This window comes from Melanostigma gelatinosum, assembly GCF_949748355.1.
Source record: "Melanostigma gelatinosum genome assembly, chromosome: 9".
Classification (NCBI taxonomy): domain Eukaryota; kingdom Metazoa; phylum Chordata; class Actinopteri; order Perciformes; family Zoarcidae; genus Melanostigma; species Melanostigma gelatinosum.
In genome coordinates, this window is record NC_136642.1 from 23,706,924 (window position 1) to 23,733,513 (window position 26,590).

Here is a 26,590-nt window from a genome sequence, read left to right on the forward strand (position 1 = left end):
TCAGTGATTTTCTCTACTTTACATCTTTTCTTACCAAAGGTCAGTGGAATCATCTTTGATGCAGCCAAAAGACGGTGTGCACATCAGAAAGTTGTCACGGTCACATTTGTTGAATACTTTGGTCATGGAACTTGGTTTATAGTCCTTGAGTGGGACAAGTTAAATGTCACAAGTCTCTAGGCCTGGTTCTACTGAGGCGGCAACCTCCGGTTCTTGAGTGAAGCCGATACGGAAGTGTTTTAAAAGCTGCATTCTCTCTGCTGACCAGCAGGGGGCGACTCCTCTGGTTACAAAAAGAAGTCTATGAGAAAATGACTCTACTTCTCTCTTGATTTATTCCCTCAGTAAACATTGTAAACATGAGTTTATGTCTCAATCTCTAGTTTGAAGTCTTCTTCAATACAGCATGATGTTCATTTAGTACATTATGGTCCATTTAGAGTCAAACAGACCATAAAGCAGAGTATGCTTTAGGGCGGGGCTTACTGTGATTGACAGGTAGCTGCCGCTACCAGAGACATATACGTCACTCCTCCGCATTCCAAATATGGTCACTTCTGTTCATTGGTGGTGAAAAAAACCAACATTCGAGGCTTCATAACTGCAGTCCATAAACCAACTACGTCCACTTCTTACATACAGTCTGTGGTTCTAGACTGCTTTGATACTTTCGAGCTCCCCCTACATTTTTTAAACTAGTGCAGTTTGTGTTCTGGACGTGCTCGTTCGGAGCATGGAGCCCCCCAGAAGCCCCCCAGAAGTGCTGCTTGCAGCGCTCTCGAGAACCACTCATCACTCGACTCCGATAAAGTGAGTAAAGAGTTTGGTCGTTAGTAGTAGCTTAGCATCCAGCAGCAAAAGTGGACCGCAGTCAATGAGCCTGTAAAGGCCCGCTGCGGACGACGTGTTCGACTCAGTCCGCAGAGCCCTGAAGCCCCGCCCCCCACTGCTGCTCAGAGCGCTATTTGCTTGTTTTTTCCAAAGTTTATTCATACAGAACGAGTGCAAATTGCCCCACTTTTGACACTGTACGTCCTGGGGTCCCCAGCGATACACCGGCCAAGTGTGAAGTAGATCGGACGAACGGCTCTCCAGATATATGAAGGACACACGGACAGCGATTACATGATTTGTAGTTTCTGAGGAGCTCCCTGCATTTCTAACTCTGCTTGAGTTGCACTATTTATGAGAAGTAATCTGATCTTAATGTGAAAAGTACGTATGGTTATATAAGCATACCCATATAACTTTTCACATGAAGATCAATGTGTCGCTCACTAACTCAGTCACAGCAATTTAAAGAGGTTCTGGTCTGACTTCAAAGTGAGCTTTACTTGCCTTAGTTAAAGCTCACTGTGTTAGTATTTCCTTCAAACCGGTTTCCAAACGAGATGGACTATTTGGGCACTGCGTCTTGATAAAATCTGGAAGTGAAATACTAGAAATAGCAACAGTGGTTTCTGTTGTTTCCTCCTCCTCATCCTTCTCTTTATTTTCTGGTCTGCTGCTAAAAGCCTGCGAGAGATTCAGACTCCCAATCTGCATCGCGTCTCATCTCTGAACCTACAGGTAGGTGTGTGTGTGTGTGTGTGTGTGTAGTCTGAAGAAAGTGAATCAGGGGGAAATGTGAACAGTTTCAGGGCGGTGGTGCTCCTTGCAGCGTTTTGCAGCAGGAGGTTCACAGAAAGGACAGGGGGGGGGGGGGGGGGGGGGGGGCAGCACCCTTCCTCTCTGCACTTGTAAGTGAGGCTAAGTGCTTTGAACATGAGCTTTGTTTCACTCTTGTGAATGTTATGACAAGTTGCCAGATGGGGGTCTGTCTATAAATACACCCGGTCTTACTGCTGAAATATACAGAAACGTATGTTTTATACATTCCATTGCTTTACGGAGCTGAGCGAGTCTCTTGCTCAAGAGGATCTTAGGTTAATCTAGGTTAATTAACATTATGCAACTTACGTTTAGTACGTAACATAGCCTACTTACTGACTTTTCCGAAACCAACCCAAGCTAATTCCTGTGAACATAAGTTTATTTTACAAAGCCATAGACGGTGTATGCTTGTAACAAGTGTAACTCGACACTAGAGCGGTACGTAGAGCGTCGTAGTTTGAGGTGTAGCTTCCGGAATTTGACGAGTTTGGAGTGAGAACGTGTTGCATATTGAAGTGATTGTGTTCACTATTAGCACGAGTGTTCACGCCATCATCCAGGTTGTAATTACTGGGAAAATATCTGTCTGAAAGCTCCTATAGATCAGTTACCTGAAACCAAATGGACAAGAATGCATAACAGCAAAGAATCACTTTGGTGACTTTTCATCCAGCTCCATCATCAGGGCAAAATACCAATTAATCCGATACTTTGGTCTATCGCCGAATACCCGCAAAGCTAACGGCATCCCATCAGCCTCAGCTGTGCTCTGTGTTTAGTGCTCAGCGGCAAAGTATGCTAACAGGCTAACCTAAATGCTAACATTCATTTGTAAATTGAAGCGTGCACGATGCATAATATTTCCTTGCCGTCGGTGCATCGGGCCTCCACCTGCATCCCTCTGGCAACGCAGAAACAAGGCGGAAGAGTCTGAGGAGCAGCTGATCCGTCCTTAAATTCCTCGCTGGCGTTGTTGTTTGGCTGCATCAGTGGGAGGACGGATAAAGAGCAGAGTGGCAGCTCCGCTGATCACATTACAAGACCTCATTAACTATAGAAGACGAAGGGAGGGGGGAAAAAACATACTGGGAGAACACCCGAGTAATCACTTTTAAAGTTTTATTCATTACGCTGCAGTTTGACGACAGCATAAGTACAAGCATAAAATCTTTGACTACAACAGCACTTAGAGCAACATTTTTTGATTTTTTTTCTCGTCTTTTCTGTAAAAGTATTGCAATAACAGACCTTAGGCCTAAAACCTATTACATCACAATTGCTTAAATAAAAAGAGGCAAAAAATACAACAATTTTACCTCTGCGTTTTGGATATATATAAATATATACACACTGTATGGTTACTGAATACAGTCATATATATATATATATATATACACATCTAGATTTCAGCAGAGGAGGGGGAACAAGAAGGATTCATTTTTGTAAATAAAGCAAACTGATAATACAAAACCCATGATGGAAGCAGTCCTATGGTAACCGTCGAGGCAGAGAAGACCAAACTGTTGAGACGCTATCATTGTTATTATCATCATCGTTATTAAAATCTGAAACGATAGAAACGGCTACTTGTTGTCAGCAGTTGAGTAGACTTCTGAGAAGTGGAGAGAGGGAGCGCGCGGCGGGGGGGAGAACGAGGAGTCCGAGCCCCCGTTAGTTTCTTCAAGCTAGTGCAGGAAACGAAGAAGAAGAAAAGGTCCAGCCAGAGTTACGATAGAGACTACTTTCCAAATCAAAACTACACAACTGCCACTTATTTGGTGCTTTGAAGAGGAGAATGGCGCGTTGCTATGTACACCGTCTATAGATAAGAATGAACATGCTCTGCGGTTATCGTAAAGTGGAGTTATTCTCTGTACATACTGTAAATAAATGAAGTTTCAATATACTGTGCCACATATAACATTTGTAATGTAGAAAATCTAAAATAAAAACAATAAGAGAGAAAAGTTAAATGACAGTTTGAACGGCATTTTTGTTTTTCTCCACACTGGTGAAACTTTCCAATCTTTACCCAAACAGGGAATGACGAGTTGTCCTTCAACGTTTCACACGCTTTCCTGTTCGACGTTGGCTGAAATGCTTTAAGCGGAGCCCGACGTCCTATACGCAGTGCTGAGTGCTCCGCAGACTTCTACTTTGGCAGATATACAAAATTACAGCTCAACAGTAACAAAAAACAAAAGTTAAGATCTATGAGTACGGACGCGCGCTCCTTCTGTATTCGGAAGCGCTGACGGCCCTCGTGTGCAGTGGTCATGTGACGCGCCCCCCCACCGCCCCGCCCTGAAAAGCTTCGGCTTTTCGCTCCAACAATTTACAAAGCGAGTAGAAAATCTAACCGGCGCCCGGCTGAAGTCGTGGCATAAAACAGCGACTGACGAGTGCTTGGGGGTTTTCCGCTTTTCTAAAAGATCTGAGGCGTAGAACTATACATTTGTTAGTCGGTTGGGGTCGACAATAAAAACCACCAGCCGGTACCCAAATGATGGCAAGCGCTGCGAAAAGCTTGTTCTTTGATGAGGAATTCCCACAAACAAGTGAATAACATCCTTTCTCAACAACTCCCTTAATACAGAGGTTATCTCATCCTTATCATAACAGACTATTATTTATAGCAAAATATCATAAGTAGGAATTTGTATTTGTGTCGCAACCATATTCTAAGCGTACTTTCAAACCAGGTTTTCTCATTAAAAAAAAAAGACAAAGCACGGTTTCTTTTTTTTTAACTGTACGCATTTACAAATTTGATGCTGCCTTCTTAAAATTCTTATATTGTCTATACATTATATTACATTATTCACAACATTTTTTTTGTGTGTGGTTTCTACCCATTGGGTAGGATATGTGCATAATATATTCAAGTTATATACAGCACCTTACAAACAAACAAAGAAAGACAGACTACTGAAAAAAGCACCGTTGGAAGTGAGGCACAACGAAGGTGGGAGCTTTTTTGAGTGCAAGTGTGGGTTCCTATGTCTGCTCCACACGCTGGGCAAACTGCTGGTTGCAATGGCTTCAGACGCCTCGGTGGCGAGCGCTCCTGTCCGGCACAACGGGGACTACAGAACAGTCAAGGTTAGAGTTTTGTTGACATGGACACAGGCACCAACATTTACAGTTTCATGTGGCGCTTGAATTAAATGTTTGTTTGTGTCCACTTCTTCACGGGATCAGATTCTGTCTGTAATCAAGCTGGAGCTCAAGAGTGTGAGTGAGAAACCCGGACCGGACTCCTGGAAAGTCCCCGCCGTGACATCCGTGCACGGCGTCACAGAACACCAGAAATGATCCGTCTCCGGAAAAAAAACAATTTTTCTCGTCCGTTCCGTTCTGCCGGACAAGCGGTCGGCCCAACGCCGAGGGCCTGTGAGGGATTCCAAGCAGCAGTTTGACTGAGGTGTGGTCTGCTCAAACATGAACATTAGGCACCTTATTTACTCACATAATAGTAACATGCAAAACCTCCTTGTAGAAAACATAAAATTCATCTTTATATCCTCAATTTACAAGCTATGACTGCGCGGACAGAACGAGGCGAGAGGAAAAAAACAACAGAGGAAGAAGAAGAGGGGGAAGAGGAGGAGGAAAGAAACGCAGGCTCCGAAAGCAGTCTGTGCAGTCAAAGGCCGAAGTGTTGGGACAAATCTTACCGCAACTGACTCGCCCGCGTTTTGTGTGGAACAAAAATGTTTTAATATGAGTAAACGAGACCACGTCTTGCCTCAGTACTTGTGCTTTTGACTGCAGAGGGTCAGATTTCTCGTTTTGGATGAGTCGGGGGTGGACAGAGGGAGGCGGAGCGGGGGAGGGAGGGTCATGAGAAGCAGCAGTAGCAACGATATTAGCAGTAGCAGCAACAGCAATAGCAGCAGCGATGTAGTAAAACAAACACACACACACACACACACACTCTGTAGAGCCAGGTGGACACTGGCCAGAAACACACAACTGGGGACATGTGCAGTACATTCAAACACACCGATGCTCACAGAATCAGAAGGCTTTGTTTCAAACTGACCCACAACCTTTTTTTCGTTTCATTTCTCCCTCCTCCATCACGACATGTGAACGGTGTAAAGCCAGACATGAGCTCTTGAGTGCACGAGGACTGCTCGCTTACTTCCGTCTCCTCTACAGGAGCTGTTCACAGGCAAATTAATTCCGCTTAAGGCCTCGTTGCCACATTAGCATTGCACGATGCCTTCAAATGCTCATTAATGCCGCATTAGGCAACTTCACACCGGCTGCGACGAGTGCCACCAGAGTACAACTGAATGTTTCAGCAGGTGTGAAGGTTCCTAAAGGTCAGGGCTAAAAATCAGGAGAGAAATTATTTAATTAGAGCTTCAAATGTACCCGTGTGCTGACGGATCAACTTCAGAATGCCACTACAGATTAAAATAGAAGTCTGGTGTTATTCTATATTCTTCTTAGTGCCATCAAATCCTAAAAAAAGACTCAAACCAACAATGACTGATCCTACTAACAAGGACTGTGTGTATCAAAGCCTGATGTATCCATAGAGGTCCACAAACTATTAAAACCACATCAATGAGCCACATTGTAGCTGTGGCTGCCATGTTCCTTCATGAATGAACATATACACAGTGTAGTGTGTTTACACTCGTACTGCTGCCACAAATGCCCAGTAGACCAAACGTGGAATAATCTGCCGCTGAATATAAAACAAACGCACCATTTCCTCCTGTTTGAGTCACGTTTGACATGAAATTATTATCTCGGGGTCCACTTACGAACTTTTCCGGGAGCTTTTCACCACCAATCGAGGTGTTCCTTAGCAGATTAGAGTATTGTCCATCAATGTAGCTCAGCGGTGAGGATGTGTGAGTCGGGGACTTTGGTCACGTGGTAACAGGTGGTAGAGTGTTCTAACCTCATTGAAGAGGAAGCTAACTTAAGATTTAGTACTTTACAGTTTATTTTTCCTTCCATGAGCCGTCTCAACACCATATTTGTTTTCCTGGTGTTGTGGAGTGGACTGTGCACCACAACAATAACCATCATGCACCTCTGGCTTGGACGAAAGCTTAATTAATGATGTGATAATATGGGCGGTGCCAAATATCAAATGTGTCCTTGAATCTCTAAACTCAGACAAAGCAGTCGATTAATAAAACACACACACACACACACACACACTGCTCCAGCAGGAACATTAAGAGCTTTTCTGTGTTAAAAGGTTGAACCAACACACACACAGCGAGGAAACTAGCACACTGCCAGACAAGGACTCCACTCCGGGCTCCACTTTAAAGGGCTTGGCGGACTCTGCATCATTTGAACGCAACTTTTTCTGCACGCGGATGGGAGGGGGAGGGGGGACGAACAGTGTTTAGCAGAGACACTGTTAACAAGCTTGGGATGGGGTGAAGGAGGGGGAGGGGTGTTGGGGGGGGGGGCACTGGTTACATGCTTACAAGGGGAGACAGAGAAAAGCGCAACAGCAGAGGAGAAGGCAACGATGAGCAGAGAAAAAAGGCTCAATTTTCAAAAAGGTTTTTTTTTCTTTTACAAAAGAAGGACCCGTCCCGTAGCCCTTTGACCTCGACCACAGACGTTCCTCACCAGGACCTGATCGCTGTGCTGGCGGATGCAGACAGGAATCTTCCCTTTGTGTCGCTTTTATTTGTATTTTTTATGCGTGTGTGTGTGTCTTTAGAAACGTGAAGACGGAGAGCCGATCCTTCTGTTTTTTGTTTTGTGTTTCGTTGTCATGGCGGCAGGGGGTTCGTGTTCAATGTGGCTGTTGGCAGAATGAACTGTGCATGTCTAGATGAGCGGTGAGAGAAGATATGGTGGGGGGGGGGGGGCATGAAACAGGAAGTGTCAAGGTGCTCAGAGGTCGGGGCACAGAGTTGAAGGATCTGCTGTGACCGCGCTGCTGGATGGACACTTAAGATATGTTCTTTGAAATGATTATCGTTATTGAGTTGTGGTATTCTTGGTGAACTTGATTTGTTAGCACGGAGCGTGTCGGATCTCTCCAAGCAGTTGAGCTTAGGAACTACTCTGGTTTGGAAAAACACATCTCCAAATCTTGTAACAAACCACCAGAGGAAGTAGGAAACGTCCCGTCCACCCAGCGGCTGGTCACCGGGCAGTTCTTCCTCGGACGTGAGCGGTACAAGGTTGTTCTCTTACTAAGTCTCACTGTGCCCGTGGTGTGAGCAGACAGAGTTGTAGGCTGGGTACGAGTATTTCTTGCTGTTTTCAAAAAACGGAAGGACATAAGCTTATAATACTTGTTGTTGGTTTTGTTTTTTGCTCCCAACTGTTTAAATGACTTTGGAGGCAAAGTTCAGTCAGTCGATCCATTCATGAAAAGGACGAAAAAAAAGGAAAGAAAAAAAGGACACATCATTATCATCACATAGCATCATTCCCCTCTTCTCTTTTACAACAAAAAGATAGTGCAACTTTTAGGTAACTTTTCTTTTTTTTTGTGTGTTTTGAATGTTAGGAGTCACACCCCCCCCCCCCCCCGCACACTTTGCTTCCTTGTGGACCTTGGCACTAAGATTTGGGTTTGTGAGTCTCTTGTTTTGTCATTTTCTCTGTAAGTCCTTGATTCTCAGTTCTCGCTTTGTGCACAGATCCCGGTCCAGAAAAAAATAAAAATAAAAAATCTGAAATAAACATCATCCTTAGTTCCACGGGGACAGAGCCATCGCTCGAGGGGACGAAAAGAAAAAAAGCGCAAATTGTTTCAATCTGTGCTAGCAGTTTCTTTCTAAAAAAAAACCTCTCCATGCAGTGCATACATCCTGCCCCAGCAGTGCCAGCTGTTCAGATGACTTACATTGGAAAAAACACTGAAAGGAAATCAACTCTTGGTTCCTTTTTCCTTGTTTTGTTGTAGCTATGGTTGATATTTAGTTGTGCATGGGAGTGTGGACATGAGAGAAACGGGGGGCGAGAGAGAGAGAGAGAGAGAGAGAGAGAGAGAGAGAGAGAGAGAGAGAGAGAGAGATAGAGAGAGAGAGAGAGAGAGATAGACAGACCACTGCTTACAGGTGATCAGGGGTGAAGAGGAGAGGCAGCTTTCAGTCTGGGGTGGGCGGCCCCCACCTGCCCCCGACCCATCTCTTCACACCAGGTCCTCCGGTTGGCCGTCCTTGGCCTTGGCAGGTACTATTGTGCTTTCTGATTGGCTCTGCTGCTGGATCGTCCTGCTCCCCGGCCCCCCCACCCTCTGGTTATTGCTGTGCTGGTGTAGAAAGAATGCCGAGCCGGGGTAGTGGCCCATCACCTCGCTGTACGCCGGCGGGGGGCCCTCCATGCGCCCGTGGCTGCTGGAGTTGGCCGCACTGATGCCCGAGTTACTGCTCGGCGGCCTCGGGCCACCTCCTCCTATTCCACCTCCCCCCACCCCTGCCAGGCCGCCGACGCCGCCTCCCCCCATGTCGATCAAGTCACTGTCGTAGATGGTCCGGTTGGGCGGCGCCCTCACCGACTCGCGGTTGAGCTCCATCTGCTGCTCGGGGTCGCGGAGCTGCAGGGTGCAGGGCCCCTGATAGGGCGGCGGCTCCTCGCCGTCTGACAGCGAGATGGTGGGCGGCAGGTCGATCTGGTGCTGCAGGTAGGGGTAGGTGGGCTGGAAGCGACTGAAGCGGTCGCGCTGCATGAAGGAGGGAGCGGTGAAGCGATCCCTGGCCTGGGGAGCGTATAACACCTGAGAGGACAGAGAAGATGGCAGAGTGAGGGAGGCAGGAGGAGATTATATTTATCTCACATATACCACTATATGGCTAATGTGTTCATATTAAACAAACTCGTGTTCAATGCAGTGAATAGTGTTACATTATAATATACACATATATATACATGTGTATGTATACACATATATATGTGTATACATTATATATATTCTATATTTATGAGTAGAACTGAACTGAATTCAATACTCAATGTAAACACTTGATTCCAATGAAGGATGATCCTGTGGCAGCAACAGGACTCACCGATGTTTCACCAATTCATTATGAAAGACATAACCGTGTAATTACAGTGAAAGGGAGACAAGATCAAAATTTCCTTCTACGACCACACAACATCCAACGTGTTGCTTCATGCTCCAGCCTTTGTCAGAGATCTTCACCTCAATTACCTCCACAGACTGGAACTGTGCAGGATCCATTTCCTCATTTCTGTCCAATTCAACACATCGCTACTGTTGTGCGAGTCATTATCAGAGGGAACCCATTTCAATTAGTGACTGTGGCTCTAATAGTCAACCCCCACTGACAAGGCAGCATGGATGAAGGGAACAGACTGGAGGAAATAAAACCCTGAGGGGGAGAGGAGGATAGAGGATCAGGGCAATTGAAATGGAGAGACAGAGAGAGAAAGTGGAACTGAAAGGATTAAAAATAAAGGCTACTGAGATAAGGAGGGAGAAAGAGAGAGAGAGCAGAAAGGAGAGAAGAAGAAAGAGCTGTGGACGATAAAGAGGGAGAAAGAGAGCTGGAAAGATAAAGACAGAAAGAAAAAGTATGAAGCCAGACAGATAGACAGGCAGACAGAGAGAGGGAGGGAGGGAGGGAGGGAGGGAGGGAGGGAGGGAGGGAGGGAGGGAGGGAGGGAGGGAGGGAGAAAGGTGTATCGCTGATAGAGGGAGCAGAGCGCAGCGGAGCAGGGCAGATCTCAGACGGCTGTCTAGACAGTGTCAGGGGAGGTGTTGCTGATTAATGATGCACCAAAAACCATCCACCCCCCTCTCTCTCTCACACACACACACACTCCCTGCATCTATCAGCCACCCAAACTCATTGGCTGCGTGTCCCTCTGCGTTTGTCTCTCTGTGGCCTTTTTACTTTTCTCTGGGTGCTTTAATGGTGACACCGCTTCTGCCTCTTCGCCTGCCGTCCCCCTATTCTCTCTTCCTCTCCACTTATAGATAAGGCTTTTAGCTGGCAGCATGCTCCGAAACGAAAGCGAATTTAGCGTGCTTGTTGTGGTGCAAACTTGCCCTTTACGCTCACGCAAACTTGCCACGGATTGGCCGGCGGAACGTCTCACACGGCAATGCAAGTTATCAATGACACACCGCGTGACCGGGCTTCTTAGTTTTCCCTTAAGCTCCTCCATCTGGCATGGACGCCGTCGAGCAAACAGATCACCGTTCACAGCAAGTGTACTGCCATTTGTTTGCGGTTCTGGATTCGTCAGTCTTTGAGGACACGCCAAATCTGATTCCGTTTGGAGTGCAGTGCCAGCCGTACCCGGTGCGACTTACAAGCTTCAATTCCTGGATGATCAAATGTTTACAAGCAACCGAAATGCAAATGTCAGGATCTTTGTCCCGCGATAGTATTCCTGTAACCACAACACAATCATACATGGATGAGTGCTCAGCCAACTGAGAAACAAAGACGGGCCAGAAAGAAACCAGTAAATTATACAACAGAGATCCCTTTCTCTGTTTTATTCATTTTAGTTGCCGTCTTTATAGTCTATACTTCCGCTCCACGCTGTCAAACTGTGTTAAATGTGCTACTTGAAACGATTTATCATCTTAAAGTCATTTCCAAATGCTGTTTAAGTAGGTTTCTTAGAAACAAGACCACAAACACATCAGTCTGTCAGGAATTCTGCCGGGTTGTTTTACGGCACCAGGAGTTAGCGAATTGCCCTTTCTTGCAAAGGCAGCAAAAAAACAAAAGATTCATGCTGAACATATTGAACCTTTTCAATGAAGCCACAGGGGAAGTGCTCCAGGTAACGGTAACGTCAGAGTTATGACAGTTGTGACAACATGAATCTATTAATACGGATATACAGCATCAACTAAATAAAGCTTTAAGCGAGAGTCACGTGACTTGGTCGGTTGGTGGAGACGGCTTGTCCTGCTTTTATCGTTAGAAACACTTAAACTACGATGTGGAAGCAGCAAAGAAATATGTCTTCAGCGACAGCAACAGTCCAGGAAAACACGGCTACTGCATGGAGCTAAAGATACATTGACACGTTTGCAAATTTGCAGGAAATGTCTGTTGATTTACCAGTGTCTGAATGACAAACGTGGAACGACAGACTCAGTGGAAGGAAAGTTGTCTTTGCAGATGTGTGAAGTCGAGAAGAGGACAGAATGGTTAGAGAATGGCTAGAAGAGGACGGCGTCGCTGTAAGCTAACCCCATAGCTAATACACCCTCCACCAAGGATTTGAAGATAAGAAAAAAAACGTTACAGGCGCATTCATCTTCGACTTGAGGGCTTTCCAGAATGTAAAGACATTGGGAGTTCCTTCAGAAATACTGAAGTTTGTTCTCGGTTTGGGATGAATCCGTAAGGAGGCTGAGTGGACCAGCGAGGCTCTAAGACCAATCCACAAGTCCTATATTTAGTTGGGCATCCTGTAATAAGACCAAGTCCAACATATAAAAGCTACCATGAAAAAGGAAACGGCACGTGTTTATGGATTAAATATGTTTTCAATAAATTGAGATGCAGTAAATGTGTCAATTTATCAGGAGAGTCATTTTAGATCTTCTACTCCAGCCCTGCCCACCACATGATGATACTTCAGGCTCGTAACCATGGCTGTATAAGAAGTGGGCGGAGTCATCATGACGTTACCCATTGGTTTGTAGAGTGATGTTTTGAAGCCTTGAGTTTGGGGATTTTTTTACTGAGGGAATAAATCGAGAGAAGTAGAGTCATTTTCTCATAGACTTCTAGACAACCAGACTTCTTTGTGCAACCAGAGGAGTCGCCCCCTGATGGTCAGTAGAGAGAATGCAAGTTTTAAGACACTTCTGCTTCACTCTGCAGAACCGGAGTTTGCCACCTGCTCGTAACCTGGTAGAGTAGAGAGTTCTACATACAGCTGCTGTCCCGGTGCTGTAAATATCTCACATTATAGAAATATTGTACAAGTGTAGCTATAGCCGGCTGCGTCCCCACAGTGAACACGGCTCGGCTGGCTTGGTTAAACGGGGTCAGGGTGGTGGTGGTCTTACCTCCGAGGCACCTTGTCGAGAGCTGCTGTCTGAAGGCCACAGACACCCGTCCTACACATCGAGACAGACGAGACAGAAACAAGAAAGAATGAGGCTTTGAAAAGTCCCCAGGTGGCTTTAAGATCTGTCTTTAAGGCTGACGCTTTATCAGCAAGTGCTTCCCACATATTCATGTTTCCAACAAATATGAGACATTATTAGTGTTTGACAACGTGTTAGATTCCTTTCACAGATCGAGCTTTAGAAATCAACAGTCATTACTGCTTTCTTTGTTGTTTGTTATGTTTGGGACGTTTTTTTGATGAGACACCATTAAGCCGACTCTACAAACTTTCTTCTTTAAAAAAAAAAAAAAAGAAGAATTTTAAGAGTAACAACTTGAGGAGGACACAAAAGATAAAACACAAATGTTGAGAAACGCCGGATGGCTTCAAACACAAAATCTCGGCCCCGTTTGGGAGCTGGGACGACAAAAGGCGGCAGCCGGCTCCCGTCTCAAAAAAAGAAAAGGAGGATGAAAGCGACAGCGAAGACACAAGGCTATCAAATAATTGCTGTTTCCCTTCGTCTGCATTTGACTTCAGGATCTTTTCTAAAAGGGGGCACAGTCGACAATATTTAGTGAGGAAGATAAAAAGGGGGACCAACATGTATGAGTGCTGGTAGCTAAGTGTCTGTCAAGGGGCCAAATTGTTACAGGCCTTTGTTGCTTTCTGATGTTGCATTTGGGGATTTTTTGTTGTTGCTATGTGTCTGCTTCTGTTTGGAGCAGGGATTAAGACGAAAAAAGACGGGATATAAATAATGTGTAAGGGGAGACAAAGCTTTCATTCTGTTTGTCAGATACCGGTCTAGGAGCTGAATGTGTCAATGCAGGGATCGTATTCGGGAAGGGGGGGGGGGGGGGGGGCAGAGCCGCCGCTGTCTAGACGGCACTGTAGTGAATTAAACATCAAGGCCCGACAGACTGGCTCTGAAGAAACCAATTCAGCGAGTTCACCTGAACAGACTGAAGCGGGGGGCCAGTGAAACTGGGACAGCGACTGCGATGGGGGGGGGGGGGGGGGGGTGAAGAGGATTAATTTAGCTCAGCGCGGCTTCACTGGGAACAAACTGGTGCACTGTGTTTGTCCTGCGTCGGGGAAAATAAAGAAGTGCACTGTCACAGTGAGAGCGGACGAGCAGGCAGTTATTCACTCGCTGTCAGTTTTAGAGCGAAATGTTACCGGCAAGGGGGGGGGGGGGCAGCGCCAGAACAATGAAATACAACCCAAAACCAACAGTACAATTTATATACATTTTATTTAGAAGTCTGTCATTCCCTGCCCAACGCACAGAAGACGTTACTGACCTGCTGCAGGGCATGGTCGTGCCTGCGGGCCTGGCTCTGCCGCGTTATGAAGGACCAGGTGGAGAGCTTGTAGTGGTTGAGCAGGCAGATGATCACCACCACCATCACTGTCATCACCACGATGATGATGATGATCTGAACAAACTCCAGTTCAGCTGCACAAACACACAAAAAAAGGGAGGCGGGGTTAGCATCGGACATTTAGCAGAAGAGACGTGGGCGCGTGCATTTCAAAAGAACATTGTGAAGATGTTAGAGATTGAAAGAAAAACAAGCACTTCAATTGTTGGGATTGTGGTAAAGTGATGTATAAAAAACACCTTCTTTTCTGTCTCCATCTGAAAAAAACAAACATCGACAAATCCACAACTCGTCTGAGCTGAGGGAGGTCCAATGATTGGATCAAAAAGCTCCAGAAGAGCCACTCAATGGACCTCATGGTGGGATTTATTTTCAGTCAAAAAGCTGTAAACTGTTAAGGCAGTAGATATAAATATCCAAGTGTGTCTGCTGCAATAAAGTCCTCTTTACAAAAGCACAAACACGGAGAACTCCAGCAGCTAATGAAGACCTGGTGAAACGATTGAAAGCTCCAGAACAGCTACTAAATGGACCCTTTTTGGTGAGGTCGTCTTCTCAACTGGGAGACGATGTTTTCACTAATTTAACTAAGACATTTAAAAAAACGATAGATAAGATATTCTTCATTGACCTTCATCACTTTCCATTTGTCACAGTGCACACACACACACACAGAATATACATCATACGTACACTCATGCATCTAATTCACATGTTGAGAGTGAGACAGACACCTTCAAATAATAAAAGGTGATGAAAGACAGTTTCAAATCATAAAACCTGGTGTAATCAAACCAGAAATAAATACTTAAGAGTCACAATATATCAGTCCACAATAAAACCATATAATGTAATACTACTACTTGTTACTATCGAATGGTGATGGAGGATAAAATAAATGGATTCATTGTTCACAGTCCTCTGCCTCCCTAAGCACAGATTTGTCATATAAAGACTGATGATAGTGATGTTCTAAGACTTTCTTTCTTTTTAAAGGAACCAGAGATTACACTGACTGGGCATTATTGTGTCAGAACGCGTGTCCACCAGCAGAGGGCAGCACAGGTCAAACTCCACGTTGCATGAGCCCGTGGCTAAGGAGTTCTACAGAGAAGAAGCTTCAAATCACAGAAAGAAAGATGAGTGTTGAGACTCTGGTGTCTGTCCCAGCGTACAGTGGTCTCTTTGTGGAGATGCTGAATAACTGCCGTGTTTCTGTCGGCCACAAACAACACACACACACACCAGCGCTGATGACTTTCCAGATCAGGGCACCGCTGGGAGTCACGTCTGCCTCTCGTCTCTTGTTCATTGTTTCCTCCTCTTTGGTCTCTTTGAACCCTTCATACATCTCAACTTGCCCCCTCCATCTCTCGCTCCATCTTTTCCTCTAACCCAAACCCTCCTCCCTCCCTCTTTCTGTCCCACATGTACTCTCCCAACTCTTCCCGCCTTTATCAATCTTTCCTTTCTTGCATTCCTCCCTCGCCCACCATCATTCTCCCTCTGCATTTCTTCTATTTCACCATTGTCTCCCACTTCCGCTTTCTCTCTCCCTCTGTCCCTCCTTACTTTCTTTCTCTCTCTCCCCCTGCAGTCTGAGACTCTTTTGTCATGGAGTCGTCGGGTTCGTTCTGAGCAGAAGTCTTGACCTTGTCTGGTCTTGGCACCCAGTCTGACCTCTGACTCACATCTTACTCACTGCTTGGACATTCATTTGATGTGTGTGTGTGTGTGTGTGTGTGTTCGAGCAAGCTCTGTGAGAACACTGACACAATGTACACTCAGCTATTTGAGCTACGATGCCTCGATTTCAGCGAACAGCTCCTCCACAAACAACAGGGACAGGATCAGGTACAGACAAGAAAATTATAGGTTAAAAAAACCCCACCCAAAAAAAAAATTTGAAACAAAAGGTAACATGTATTTTTAACAAAAGCAAAAAAAGTAAAGGTGCAAGAAACACACACACACACACACACACACACAGCAGGGACCAGCCCAGTCCAGTAAACCCAACCTATCCCAGTGTTCCCAGCCTCTGTAATCCTCCCCGGCTTATTCATCAGCATTACGGTGGGTTAGTGTCGAGCCCAAGCTGAAATGTAAACCCACCCAAACCTGCCTCTCCCCACACCACAGCCGCCACAGGGGAGGGGTGGGGTAAGACTGAGAGGAAGACGGCCAACTAGTACAAACCACATGGAAGGGGGGGGGGGGGGGGGGGCTGTGAAGAACGAAACCCAAGCCAGCAAAACCAACCGTCATTAACCACCAAAGAGCAAAGGAACGAGGTGCTCGGTGCCAAACAGCAACGGCTGACAAGCTCGACAACTGTTTCTTTTGCGAGATGATGGCAAAAATGGCACCGCTGGCAATGTCATCAACCACACATAAGAGGAAAGAAAACTGCACCGAGCTTGTCGAGCCAAATTTGCCTAGCATGTCTCAAAGGGAGGAGTTAAAGTAAAGTTGCATTCCAGGACCCAGAGCTCTGAATAACTAACATGACCCTTTACGCCTGGTTTCTTCAGGTCAGGTGACCCCCTATATCACTGGTTCCAAATCTATATGTCTAGGGAACCTTTAAAGCCAAGCAATACCTTCTCATGACCCCTTCTTAAGAGTCCTATCAAGGTAAAACTCAAGTATTTCATAAGAATCAGACCACAGGAGTTTTAAAATCCTTAAAGAAACTTCACCAATGCTCTTCTCTGTAATCGCAAACATGCACAGATTACAAGATTCAGGGGAATAATGGCACGTCACACAATACAGGATATTATTACTATCGTGCCAGAGGGAGCAACGCGCAGCCTCATGTGACGTCTCTCACATGATCTCATGGGGAAGCAGATTTAAACAAGACAGAGACAGAAGCGACGCTACGAGTCTGGAGGTGAGATTTTAATCCATCAACAGTGGTACGCCCTCAAGGGCTACAATGTTTACCGCTGCTCGTAAAAACCGGCTCCGGCTCGTCTCTCTCATTTGCTAAGAAAGTACTGACGTTATCAGGATTTATCCCCAAAATATCATATACGATGTTTGAAATTATCGGGACAGACCCCCATGAGGCTGCGAACGGTTTGGGAGTTTAAAGACCGGATCTGTAAACCATTCATGTTACCAGATAATCTTGGCTGAACATGGGTACCGACCACGGTCCTGGATCGGACTTCCCCTCTGATTTTCGGGAAGAGGTGTATCAGAGTTAAATCGTATCATGTGCCCACCATCAGAGTTAACAGTCCTGTTAGCGGCTCTGTAAGGCTCGACTTCAGGACAGTTGAACTTTAAGCTAAATTCTAATATCAGCACTTGAACATGCCCACATTGACAATGCTAACGTGCTAACGATGTTTAGCAGGTACAATGTTCAGCATTTTCACCCGCTTAGTTTGACGTGTTAGCATGCTAACATTTGTTAATTTGCATAAAAAACTAAGTACAGCAAAGGCTGATGGCAATGTCTTTAATTTTTAAGGTATTTGGTTATAACCATAGGCTGTACATAAGACGAGGACTTAGTCATCGTGACCTCACCATTGGTTTGTTGACTGCTGTTTTAATGCCTCCAGTTTGGCGATTTTACTGTCGCCATCTTGGATTACATCCGTTGCCATGTTGAAATTTTTAATAAACCGAAGTGACCAAATTTGGAATGCGGAGGAGTGACGTAGAGACGGCGTATACCACTCTGATAGTGGCAGCTACCTGTCAATCACAGTACGCCCCGCCCTAAAGCATACTCTGCTTTATGGTCTGTTTGACTCTAAATGGACCATCATTTGATTGGTTGAACCGGTATATCACCCAGCCCTAGTCTCCTGGTTATAACTCAAAATTGAACAAAGTGGAACTGATGACGCCGCTAAATGAAATGTCCAGGGATCAAAGTTATTACAATTATTGCTGAGGGGAATGTCAAATTGACACAATTTCACGGCAATCCACCCAACTGTTGTAGAGACGGGATGACTAAAGTCATGAGGGTTATCCTCTGGGGAACATAAATGTCTGTACAAGTTTCCATGGCAATAGTTGTTGAAACGGAAATTCGCGTCGAAAGGAGTCAGCTGAGGTGGTTCGGGCATCTAATTAGGATGCCTCCTGGACGCCTCCCACTGGAGGTTTTCCAGGCACGTCCAACTGGGAAGAGACCCGGGGAAGACCCAGTACACGCTGGAGAGATTACATCTCCCAGCTGGCCTGGGAACGCCTCGGGATCCCCCAGAATGAGCTGGAACATGTTGCCAGTGAGAGGGAGGTCTGGGTCAGCCTGCTTGGCCTGCTACCACCGCGACCCGACCCCGGATAAGAGGAGGAAAATGGATGGATGGATGGATAGTTGTTGAAATATTTCAGTCTGAACCAAAGACAGAGAGATAGACTGGCATCCAAAGAGCCATGCTGCTAGTGTGGCTAAAAAGCATGAAATTGGTTAAAGTTGTAGAAAACCAACACCATTTAACTTATTTTCTATGTAACGTGGCCCTTTAGGCCGTCTTGGGTAGATGTTACATTGCTGGACTGATCGTCTCATTCAGGAGTTTGAGCCGCTACCAGCCCAGGCCTGTTTGTGCTCACCGCACTCAGCCACAGGGAGGGGGACTGAGGGAGGATTTCATTCAGAGAACAGACTTCTGGGAACACCAAAGTAAACCAGGCCCTTCTGTAAGCCTATCGGATAAATATCAGCCTTCTTCTGATGTAAAAAAAATTTATATTTAGCTACACAAACCAGACTCAAATCAGTCTTCTGAAGTACAGGTGGGGACTTTTTTTTAATCGCTCAAGCAAAATAAAAATAAAAGCGACTGCTTCTAATGGACGATCCTCAGAACATCGGGGCGGAAGGAAGCCAGAGGAGGAGGAGCTGAGAAGGGAGGAAGGATGTGTGGGAAGGAGAGAGGAGAGCCCTATCCTGCCTGAACTCTAGTATGCACCCGGTTCAGAGGCTCCAGAACACAATGTACAGCGCCGACTGTCACACAGGCCAGAGATCGAGTGTGTGTGTGCTGGCAGTCTGCATTACCAGCACCGGTCTGATGTTGTTACAACAGTAATCCACTTGTCAAAACAATATCAGCCCGACATCTGCAGCACCCTTATTCCGTCGGCAGGCGGAATACATTTTTTTTCTTCTGTGGTGAAGAGAGAGAGAGGCCGTTTAGACTGGACCGTAGTGCTAGTCTTTCAAACATCTGTAGAGACATTGGTTACAACTAGGAAACAGCCACCTACTTACTGAAGGATCAAATATCCTTTCAGGTTGTCAGACTTTGCAACAGCTGCAGCACTTGTTCAACAAAAAGGTTTAAATAGATTCATGCAGGCAGAGGATCAACTACCTGAGGTCAACTGTTGTTTAGCCCAAGCTACTGAAAGCTATTTTATTGAGTTTCCTTTTAAGCGAAATGCTGCGGGGGGGATTTGAGTTCCCTCTGGTAAACAGCTACGCAGTGTAAATGTATATATGTCTTGGGCTTTTATTGTGAAAGGAGTGAACGGAAGGAGAGGGTCTGGTGTGCGCTGCCTTTGTGAAGTTTGAAAGAAGTAATAAAGTGTGTCATCTTGGTTCAGACTCCGGTGCCTCCGTGTTGTTGTTATTACTACACTATAGCAGGGGTCTTCAACTAAAATTCCAAAAGGTCCAGATTGAGAAAAGTTCCTCGGGCAAAGGTCCGAAACATTACAAGAATATCTAACTCGCACTATTTAGTGCCATATTTACATAAATATATTCAAATATATTTTAACAAATAAAACAAGTTTAAATCTAATTATTGTTTTTGTTGGGACTCAAGCTGGGTATAGCTTCCACCTTACCTTGAGGAACATAAATATGTTTCTTTTGTCAGTAGTGAAAAATATTGAGTTATGACACCAGCCTTACCAGACCCAGACAGCCAAAATCCAAGCACTAAAAGAGCGAGTAAACAGAATGGAGAGTGTGCACACACACACGGTGACCCAATGACGGCCCTTTGAACTTTGTGTGTGTGTGTGTGTGTGTGTGTGAGAGTGAGAGTGAGAGAGAGAGAGAGAGAGAGAGAGAGAGAGAGAGAGAGAGAGAGAGAGAGAGAGAGAGAGGCCAATGGAAGGTGACACAGTTCAGAGGACCCGCTACTGAAAAGAAGCTGTCAGACACAGCAGCCCCTAACAGAGCACAACACAGTCTGAGGACACATATGAGAAATTATCATTTTGTGACATTAATTACTTTGAGAACAGTAGCTTTCTAGTCATTCGGGTGGTTTTGGTTACAATTCTTCAGGTTGAGATATCTCACTCTGCTAACGTGAATGCTGGAGACAAACTCACTTCTGTGACTAATGAGAGCGCAGAGGCTTACCCTGTTTGGCCCTGAAATAAAATTAAGGCAAATGACTATCTATAGAGACTGCTTACACTCAGCCGGTGCCTCCGACATTGTTATCGCTCGATAAACTTAACGTCTGAGCTCGGATGACCTTGGACGCTTCCGTGAGAAAAGGAACCAGGGCCTGGCTGGTTTTAGTTTGCACAAAGGAGCAGCCACGAGAATGTACTCCACGGTTTGGAAGTGGATGTGTGCTGACAGCGGAGCCTGAGCGTGCAAGGGGGAACGGCTCGCTAGCTGCTTGCTAATTCAGAGGGGGAGAGCTACTCCCACCAGCAGAGGAAATGCCTTCTCTCTCTCTCTCTCTCTCTCTCTCAGACTAGAGGGAGAACGAGGTCCGGCTCTTATTAATCCCTATCTTGCAGCCGAGCGGCACGAAGCAGCGGTTTGTGGAACTGCTGAATCGGACGCCCCGTCGGTGAAAACGCAGCCTGAACTGGGCTCAGCTCTGGAAGGTGGACAGGAGACGGACAGGAGACGGACTGAGATGACGGCGGAATGATTGGGGATTTGTTCCCCCTGAAAACTAAATGTCGACGATATATTTTTGGGGAATTTTATTTATTTTACCTAGCCAAGCTGAGCTCAACAAACCCTCCAAATGAATCCCCTGCAGTCATTTCCTGTTTCCTGCTGCCCTCAGTCATGAAAACAAAATGAGAAATCACCATTCCTGCACCTGGCAATCAAAACTGCACTTTACTGTGAAATGCAGCACTTCCTCCATAAACTGATAGAGGAAGTGCTGCAAAAGTCCCGGGCACTCAATCCTGTAAGCCTGTATGATAATAGAAGCATAAAAAAGAGAGAGAGAGACAGAGAGAGTAAAAATAAATAAAGGAGGCTTTCTTCGTTCCGACTCGCTCGTCCTACTCCTGCTGCCCAGAGAGCTCCAGCCCAGCTAGAGGCCTGCTGAGTTCACAGCCTGCTGCCCAACACACTGGGCCCCCACCCACACCCACACCTGTCTGCTGCCACCGCCGTTGCTGTGGTAACCCTTGGGCATGGCGCCGTGATCAACAAGGCCCGGTAGCTGCCGAGGGCGCCGCTGCAGCGACCTGGCTGGCACACACACACACACACACAAAAACGCACGCACAGCGGCGCAGCTAGATAGTGAGATGGAAGGAGATGAGGAGGGAGAGGAAGCACGCTTAAAATAAAAGACTGGCACACTTCAAGGGAAGCAGAGAGTGTTCGGTATTGAAGGGATGGAAAGAGTTAGGAGAGATGGAGGGGAGAGAAAGCCCGGGAGACGTGCACTGTAACGTCTAGACGGCCGGTATCAGCCTGGCAGCAACAGTCTCTCTCAACCACAGCGTGTGTGTGTGTGTGTATGTGAGAGACACAGCATGTAGTAGATATCAGCCTAGTTACAGCCTCCCCTCCTCTACTACAGTCATTCAGTCTCTCCATGGAAATAAATGAACTAGTTTAGTGCTGCTTAACCCGCAAAAGTGTGTGTGTGTGTGTTAGAGTGTTGGATACTCAGCCCATTAGACAGGTATCTCGGGGTCAGGAGAGACATGGAGACAGTGAGGAGGGAGATAGAGACAAGAGAGAGAAAGGTGCCAGCTATATGGGAGACTCATGGGCAACAAGAGAACAAACAATTACAGCTCTGTCTCTCTCTCTCTCCATTTTTCCATCCATCCTCCTCCTCTCTCGCTCACACAGCACAGGGGTGAATGAGGCAGCCCGTCTCTGCTTCCCCACAGAGACTAAATGGGACTCAAAAAGCAGGACTCGTACACGATGGCTACTTCTATCTCTTGAATCGGGACGGGAGACATTCCGCCGCGCTTTCCTCGCATAGTTTTCATTTCAGAAGTTGAAAAAAACAGCTGCAAAAACTGCACACAAACATTTTTAATGGTAGAGTTTGGAAGGATAAATATGGTAAATGACAAGGTACGTTTTTTGTTTTGGTGATGCAGATGGTGTGAATGAATGCTGTGCGTGCAGCTGTTGCAAGTACACTATAGATCAAAGTTGAACCAGGAAGCCGGTCTGCAAAAACATTGTTGTCCGCATTCATTTTTGGTTCCCAAAAAGCAAGTTGGACCGCCCCGGGGGGTTTTGATGAAAAAACGTCTGATCGTCTGACTGTTCACGTTTCTTGCCAGATTGGACTTTTATTAGCGTTGTCATCACATTCCCCTTACTCATGATTTTTACAAAACTAATTCATCAGGATTTATGAAACCAGATATTTGAATCACCACAGGAAGAGAGGTCATGTGTAAAATTGCCTGACATTCCCCGATTCTTCCCAGAGAGTGCAAAGGATTACATTTATTTACTCTGCGGCTCACGTTACAGCAGTTTCACAAACTACGGTGGCCTTCAGGTAACGTAAAAAACCTGAAAAGCCTTCTCTGGAGCCAGTGTTTGGTTTGTCCGTTCTGGGCTACTGTAGAAACATGGAGGTGAAACACGGCATACGTGAAGAGACCCAGGACCCGAAGTGGACATGAAGGGCTCGTTCTAAGCCAACGAAAACAAAACCAGTCTTAATTTTTAGGTGATGAATGAAAACATACTTTTGAATATCATATTCTATGTCTGCTAATAGATCCCCATAACTTACACACTGGCCCTTTAATAAAACCTGTGGTAAGTGTTGACAGCACTGCGACTCGAATGTAGAGACGATGCACTGAAAGCACAAGCTGGGGTCAGATCGTAGTCACGCTTTCTCTTCATCGCGTCTGACACTCCGGCCTGTCTACCATGTTTATTTCACCTTCTCACTCTGACTCGACATGCATCTGCAGTTACAGCGAAATGCCCCCCAACATTTTCCCTCATCGTGGATTCAGGTTGATTCCTGCCGAGGTAGGCCGTAATGATGAGACCCTTGCTGAGCCCGGCAGATAAATCCCCACTTTGGCTCTTGAAAAAGAAAAAAAAGAGGCTGTATCGTCTCCACCCACATGAATACAACATGAAGAAAAGAAACGGATAACGCCGCGCTCTGTGATAACACATCATAAATATTACAATATAGTCTGATATTATCAATATTCCAATGATGTAATATTCATGAACAGCGGTGAAGCAGGGGGGGGGGGGGGCAGTGTGTAACGGATTCATCCGGTCGTTGAGAGGGCGGACGGGTCGGCTGGTTCAACATGTCACACACAAGTCTGCAGTCAGAGCTGGCCTGCAGTCTCTCAGGTGTGTGTGTGTGTGTGTGTGTGTACACATTATCAGAGCCAGCCAGACAGGATAGCGTCTAGACAACCACCAACCCCGACCCCCCCCCTCCTGCCCAGACTGAATACACTCTCTCTGAGTGATTGAACCAGACTGGAGGGTCAGTGATGTCAGGGTTAAAGTGTGTGTGTGTGTGTGTGTGTGTGTGTGTGTGTGTGTGTGTGTGTGTGTGCGTGTGCGGTGTTGACCGAGGTCAACCAGGGTCAGTGTGGGGAGGTTACGGTACATTCTGTGTGGCTCAGCCTGCTATAGCATGTTGCTCAAAGCTCCATCAGGGTTGGCTGTATGTGTGTGTGTGTGTGTGTGTGTGTGTGTTATTATACTTAAGGTAAATGTGCCATCCTTAATAATAAGTTATCTGATCGTCTAGTTGCTTGTTGATGATCAACTATGCATTTTAAAGGACTTCGGTCAGCCTGTTCCACGGTTTCTACACACGCTGGCAGCAGATGAACGAGAGGCGATCAGTCTGAACATAAAACGACAACAACCTGAACCCAAAGCAACGAGCGGAAGGCAATAAACGATGATGGAAACACCGTGATGACAGCGAAGGGCTCTGCCGGGAGTAAATGGAGGTCGTGGGGACCAGACAGCGCTCTGCGACAGACCATAATAACCCGGAGCAGGTTACGAGGGGTGTGCGGTGATGGGCTTTAACCTGGGAGCAGAGCTTTGACAGTGACTGGAAAAACGACGAGGCTCGTCGCTAACGTACGCATCATCATCATGTGAGGCGGACACATGGCAGTGGGCTGTTGTGACAGCATTAGTGGATACACATACAACACATACAACCCAAGGGCGAATACACACCAACAGGCAGGCAGATGGATGCAGCTGATATTGATATTGAGTTAAACTCCTCTACAGATCACGTTAACCCATAATTGGCAAAATAATCCTTTAGTTTGGTTGAATCGAACCCTGGGGAGCTTTATTTGGGGAGGTGTGAACAGAGTAAATCGCACCTCGAGTGAGGCCAGACCGAGACCCGGTCTAAGAGGTGACCTCGGTCCTGCTGAAATCAAACAAGTTTGTTTGTGGCGATGAACATGGACCGAGCTCGATCCGACCCAGCTAGAGGAAGCAACGCGCCCTGTTTTTCTGGATTAAACCAACTCCCGCAGCCGGCTGCGCATCAAAACATTATTTTCCAGCCGCAGCTCATTCAAACTGTATCTCTTGCCCTGTGTGATAAATGCAAACGGTGTAATGAGCGACGATGACCAGGGCCGAGATTAACCCGAACGTGTTTGTCCCTCCGTTGTGAAATTGGAAAGCAGCGCGTTTAATACTATTTCTGGAACAGAGCGGGAGTCTGCTCTTCTTTATCTTTGTTAACTTCTGGGGAGTTTTCCCACGTTAAAGATTCTGACCAATCGGAGAGCACTTTCCTCATGCAGCACAAATTGGATTCGCTTGTAAACGTTGCTGTTTGAACACAAAATCAAACTGGAGGCCCCAGTTCAGAACCGGAGCAAACAAACTATAAGTGTGAAAATGCCCTCAGACGATAACTGCTGATGTTGCGCTTATTGTCAACTTACCATGAAAGATCAAACTAACAATAAATTGAGGCCACTAACAAGAATCACGGAATTTCTTGACAAGAAGAAGAACAGAACACCACCAAAAAAATAATTGAATGTAATATGATGTTTAAATGATTGTTGGAATTGAACAACTTACAAAGTACTTTAGAAAAATACTGCAAGCTCCCAAACTGAACAGATAGAAAACAAGAGATACACTTAACAAAAGCTAACGTCAATGGAGAACGTCTCAGCACGCCGACACAGAGAGTCGCCAGAGTTGCTGTTAACTTAGCAGTGTGTGTGTGTGTGTGTGTGTGTGTGTGTGTGTGTGTGTGTGTGTGTGTGTGTGTGTGTGTGTGTGTGTGTGTGTGTGTGTGTGGGTGTGTGTGTGGGGTTATCAAAATGATTCTGCAGATTTCATTTCTGTGAAGGTCAACATCACAGGCTGCTCAAGGCAGGAAAAGGTAAAAAAAATTCATGCCGAAGTCGAGCTGAACATAAAAAGGGGGGGGGGGGGGGGTAGCACATAGCTGCCAGCTTGGCTCAGATAAAAAAACAAAACAGAAGAATAAAGAGAATACGGCTCAGGTTGAAGAAACACAAGAGATATTGGACACAGAGAGGAGACGGGATGCAAAGATTAGAGCGGGAGGAGGACGGACGAGGGGAGGGAGGGACAGAGGTAAAGGCAGACAGATGTTAAGAGGCAGAGACACAACAAAAGCGAGGCGTCTTGTGCCTCATCTCTGAGACGGAACAACAAAACAGCAGAGCGGCGGACAAAAAGAAGAAGAACAAAACAGAAGAGATGAGAGGAGGAGGAGGAAGAAACGAGTGGGCTTTTCTCTGTCTCTCTCTCTCTCTGTCTGTCTGCATGCTTCCTGGCACATTTAATAGAACCCCCCCCGCGCCTCCCACTCAACCACCACACACCTCACCCCCACATGAGAGGTGAATTTACAGTCCAACTCTAAAGTAGGTTTTTATTTGAAACGTTGGGAGGTGCAGCGGACGCCTCTCAGACACAACGTATGCTGAGTAGGTGCTGCAAAACTCTCTGTGGCCGTTTGCGATCAGCCAAACCAGAGACAGCGGGGGGGGGGGACCATGGGTGGGAACACAGGGAGCTCAGGGAGGCATGATGGGACGCATCCAAACCGGAGCTGCTGGGCCTGTTGGGCTTACAAAGACATACTGGGATCATTCTGGATAATGATGATGATAATAATCAGAACAATAGTTAGCTGCAGCCAACTTCTGGCTAATATGTGATTGAATGATTTTTGGCGGCCCCTGTGGACAAAAGTGGCGGTCATGTTCCCGAGTGCCAGTACTTTCAAAACCTCAAATTTCTA

At 46.1% G+C, this 26,590-nt stretch overlaps 1 protein-coding gene across 2 annotated transcripts in view; it reads right to left on the reverse strand.

Annotated features, from left to right (window-relative positions):
• Nucleotides 1-2,801: 2,801 nt before the first annotated feature.
• The window catches only part of LOC306781719 (low-density lipoprotein receptor class A domain-containing protein 4-like), a gene marked incomplete at its 5' end in the record, with an annotated part of 150,101 nt that continues 126,312 nt past the window's right edge, over nt 2,802-26,590 (reverse strand). For both annotated transcript variants that reach the window (XM_079274704.1, XM_079274705.1), the window contains 3 exons: nt 2,802-9,373; nt 12,662-12,712; nt 14,013-14,167. In XM_079274704.1, the coding sequence (XP_079130830.1) occupies nt 8,789-9,373; nt 12,662-12,712; nt 14,013-14,167 (791 nt within the window). In that variant the 3' untranslated portion in view covers nt 2,802-8,788. The remainder of the gene's footprint in view (nt 9,374-12,661; nt 12,713-14,012; nt 14,168-26,590) is intronic.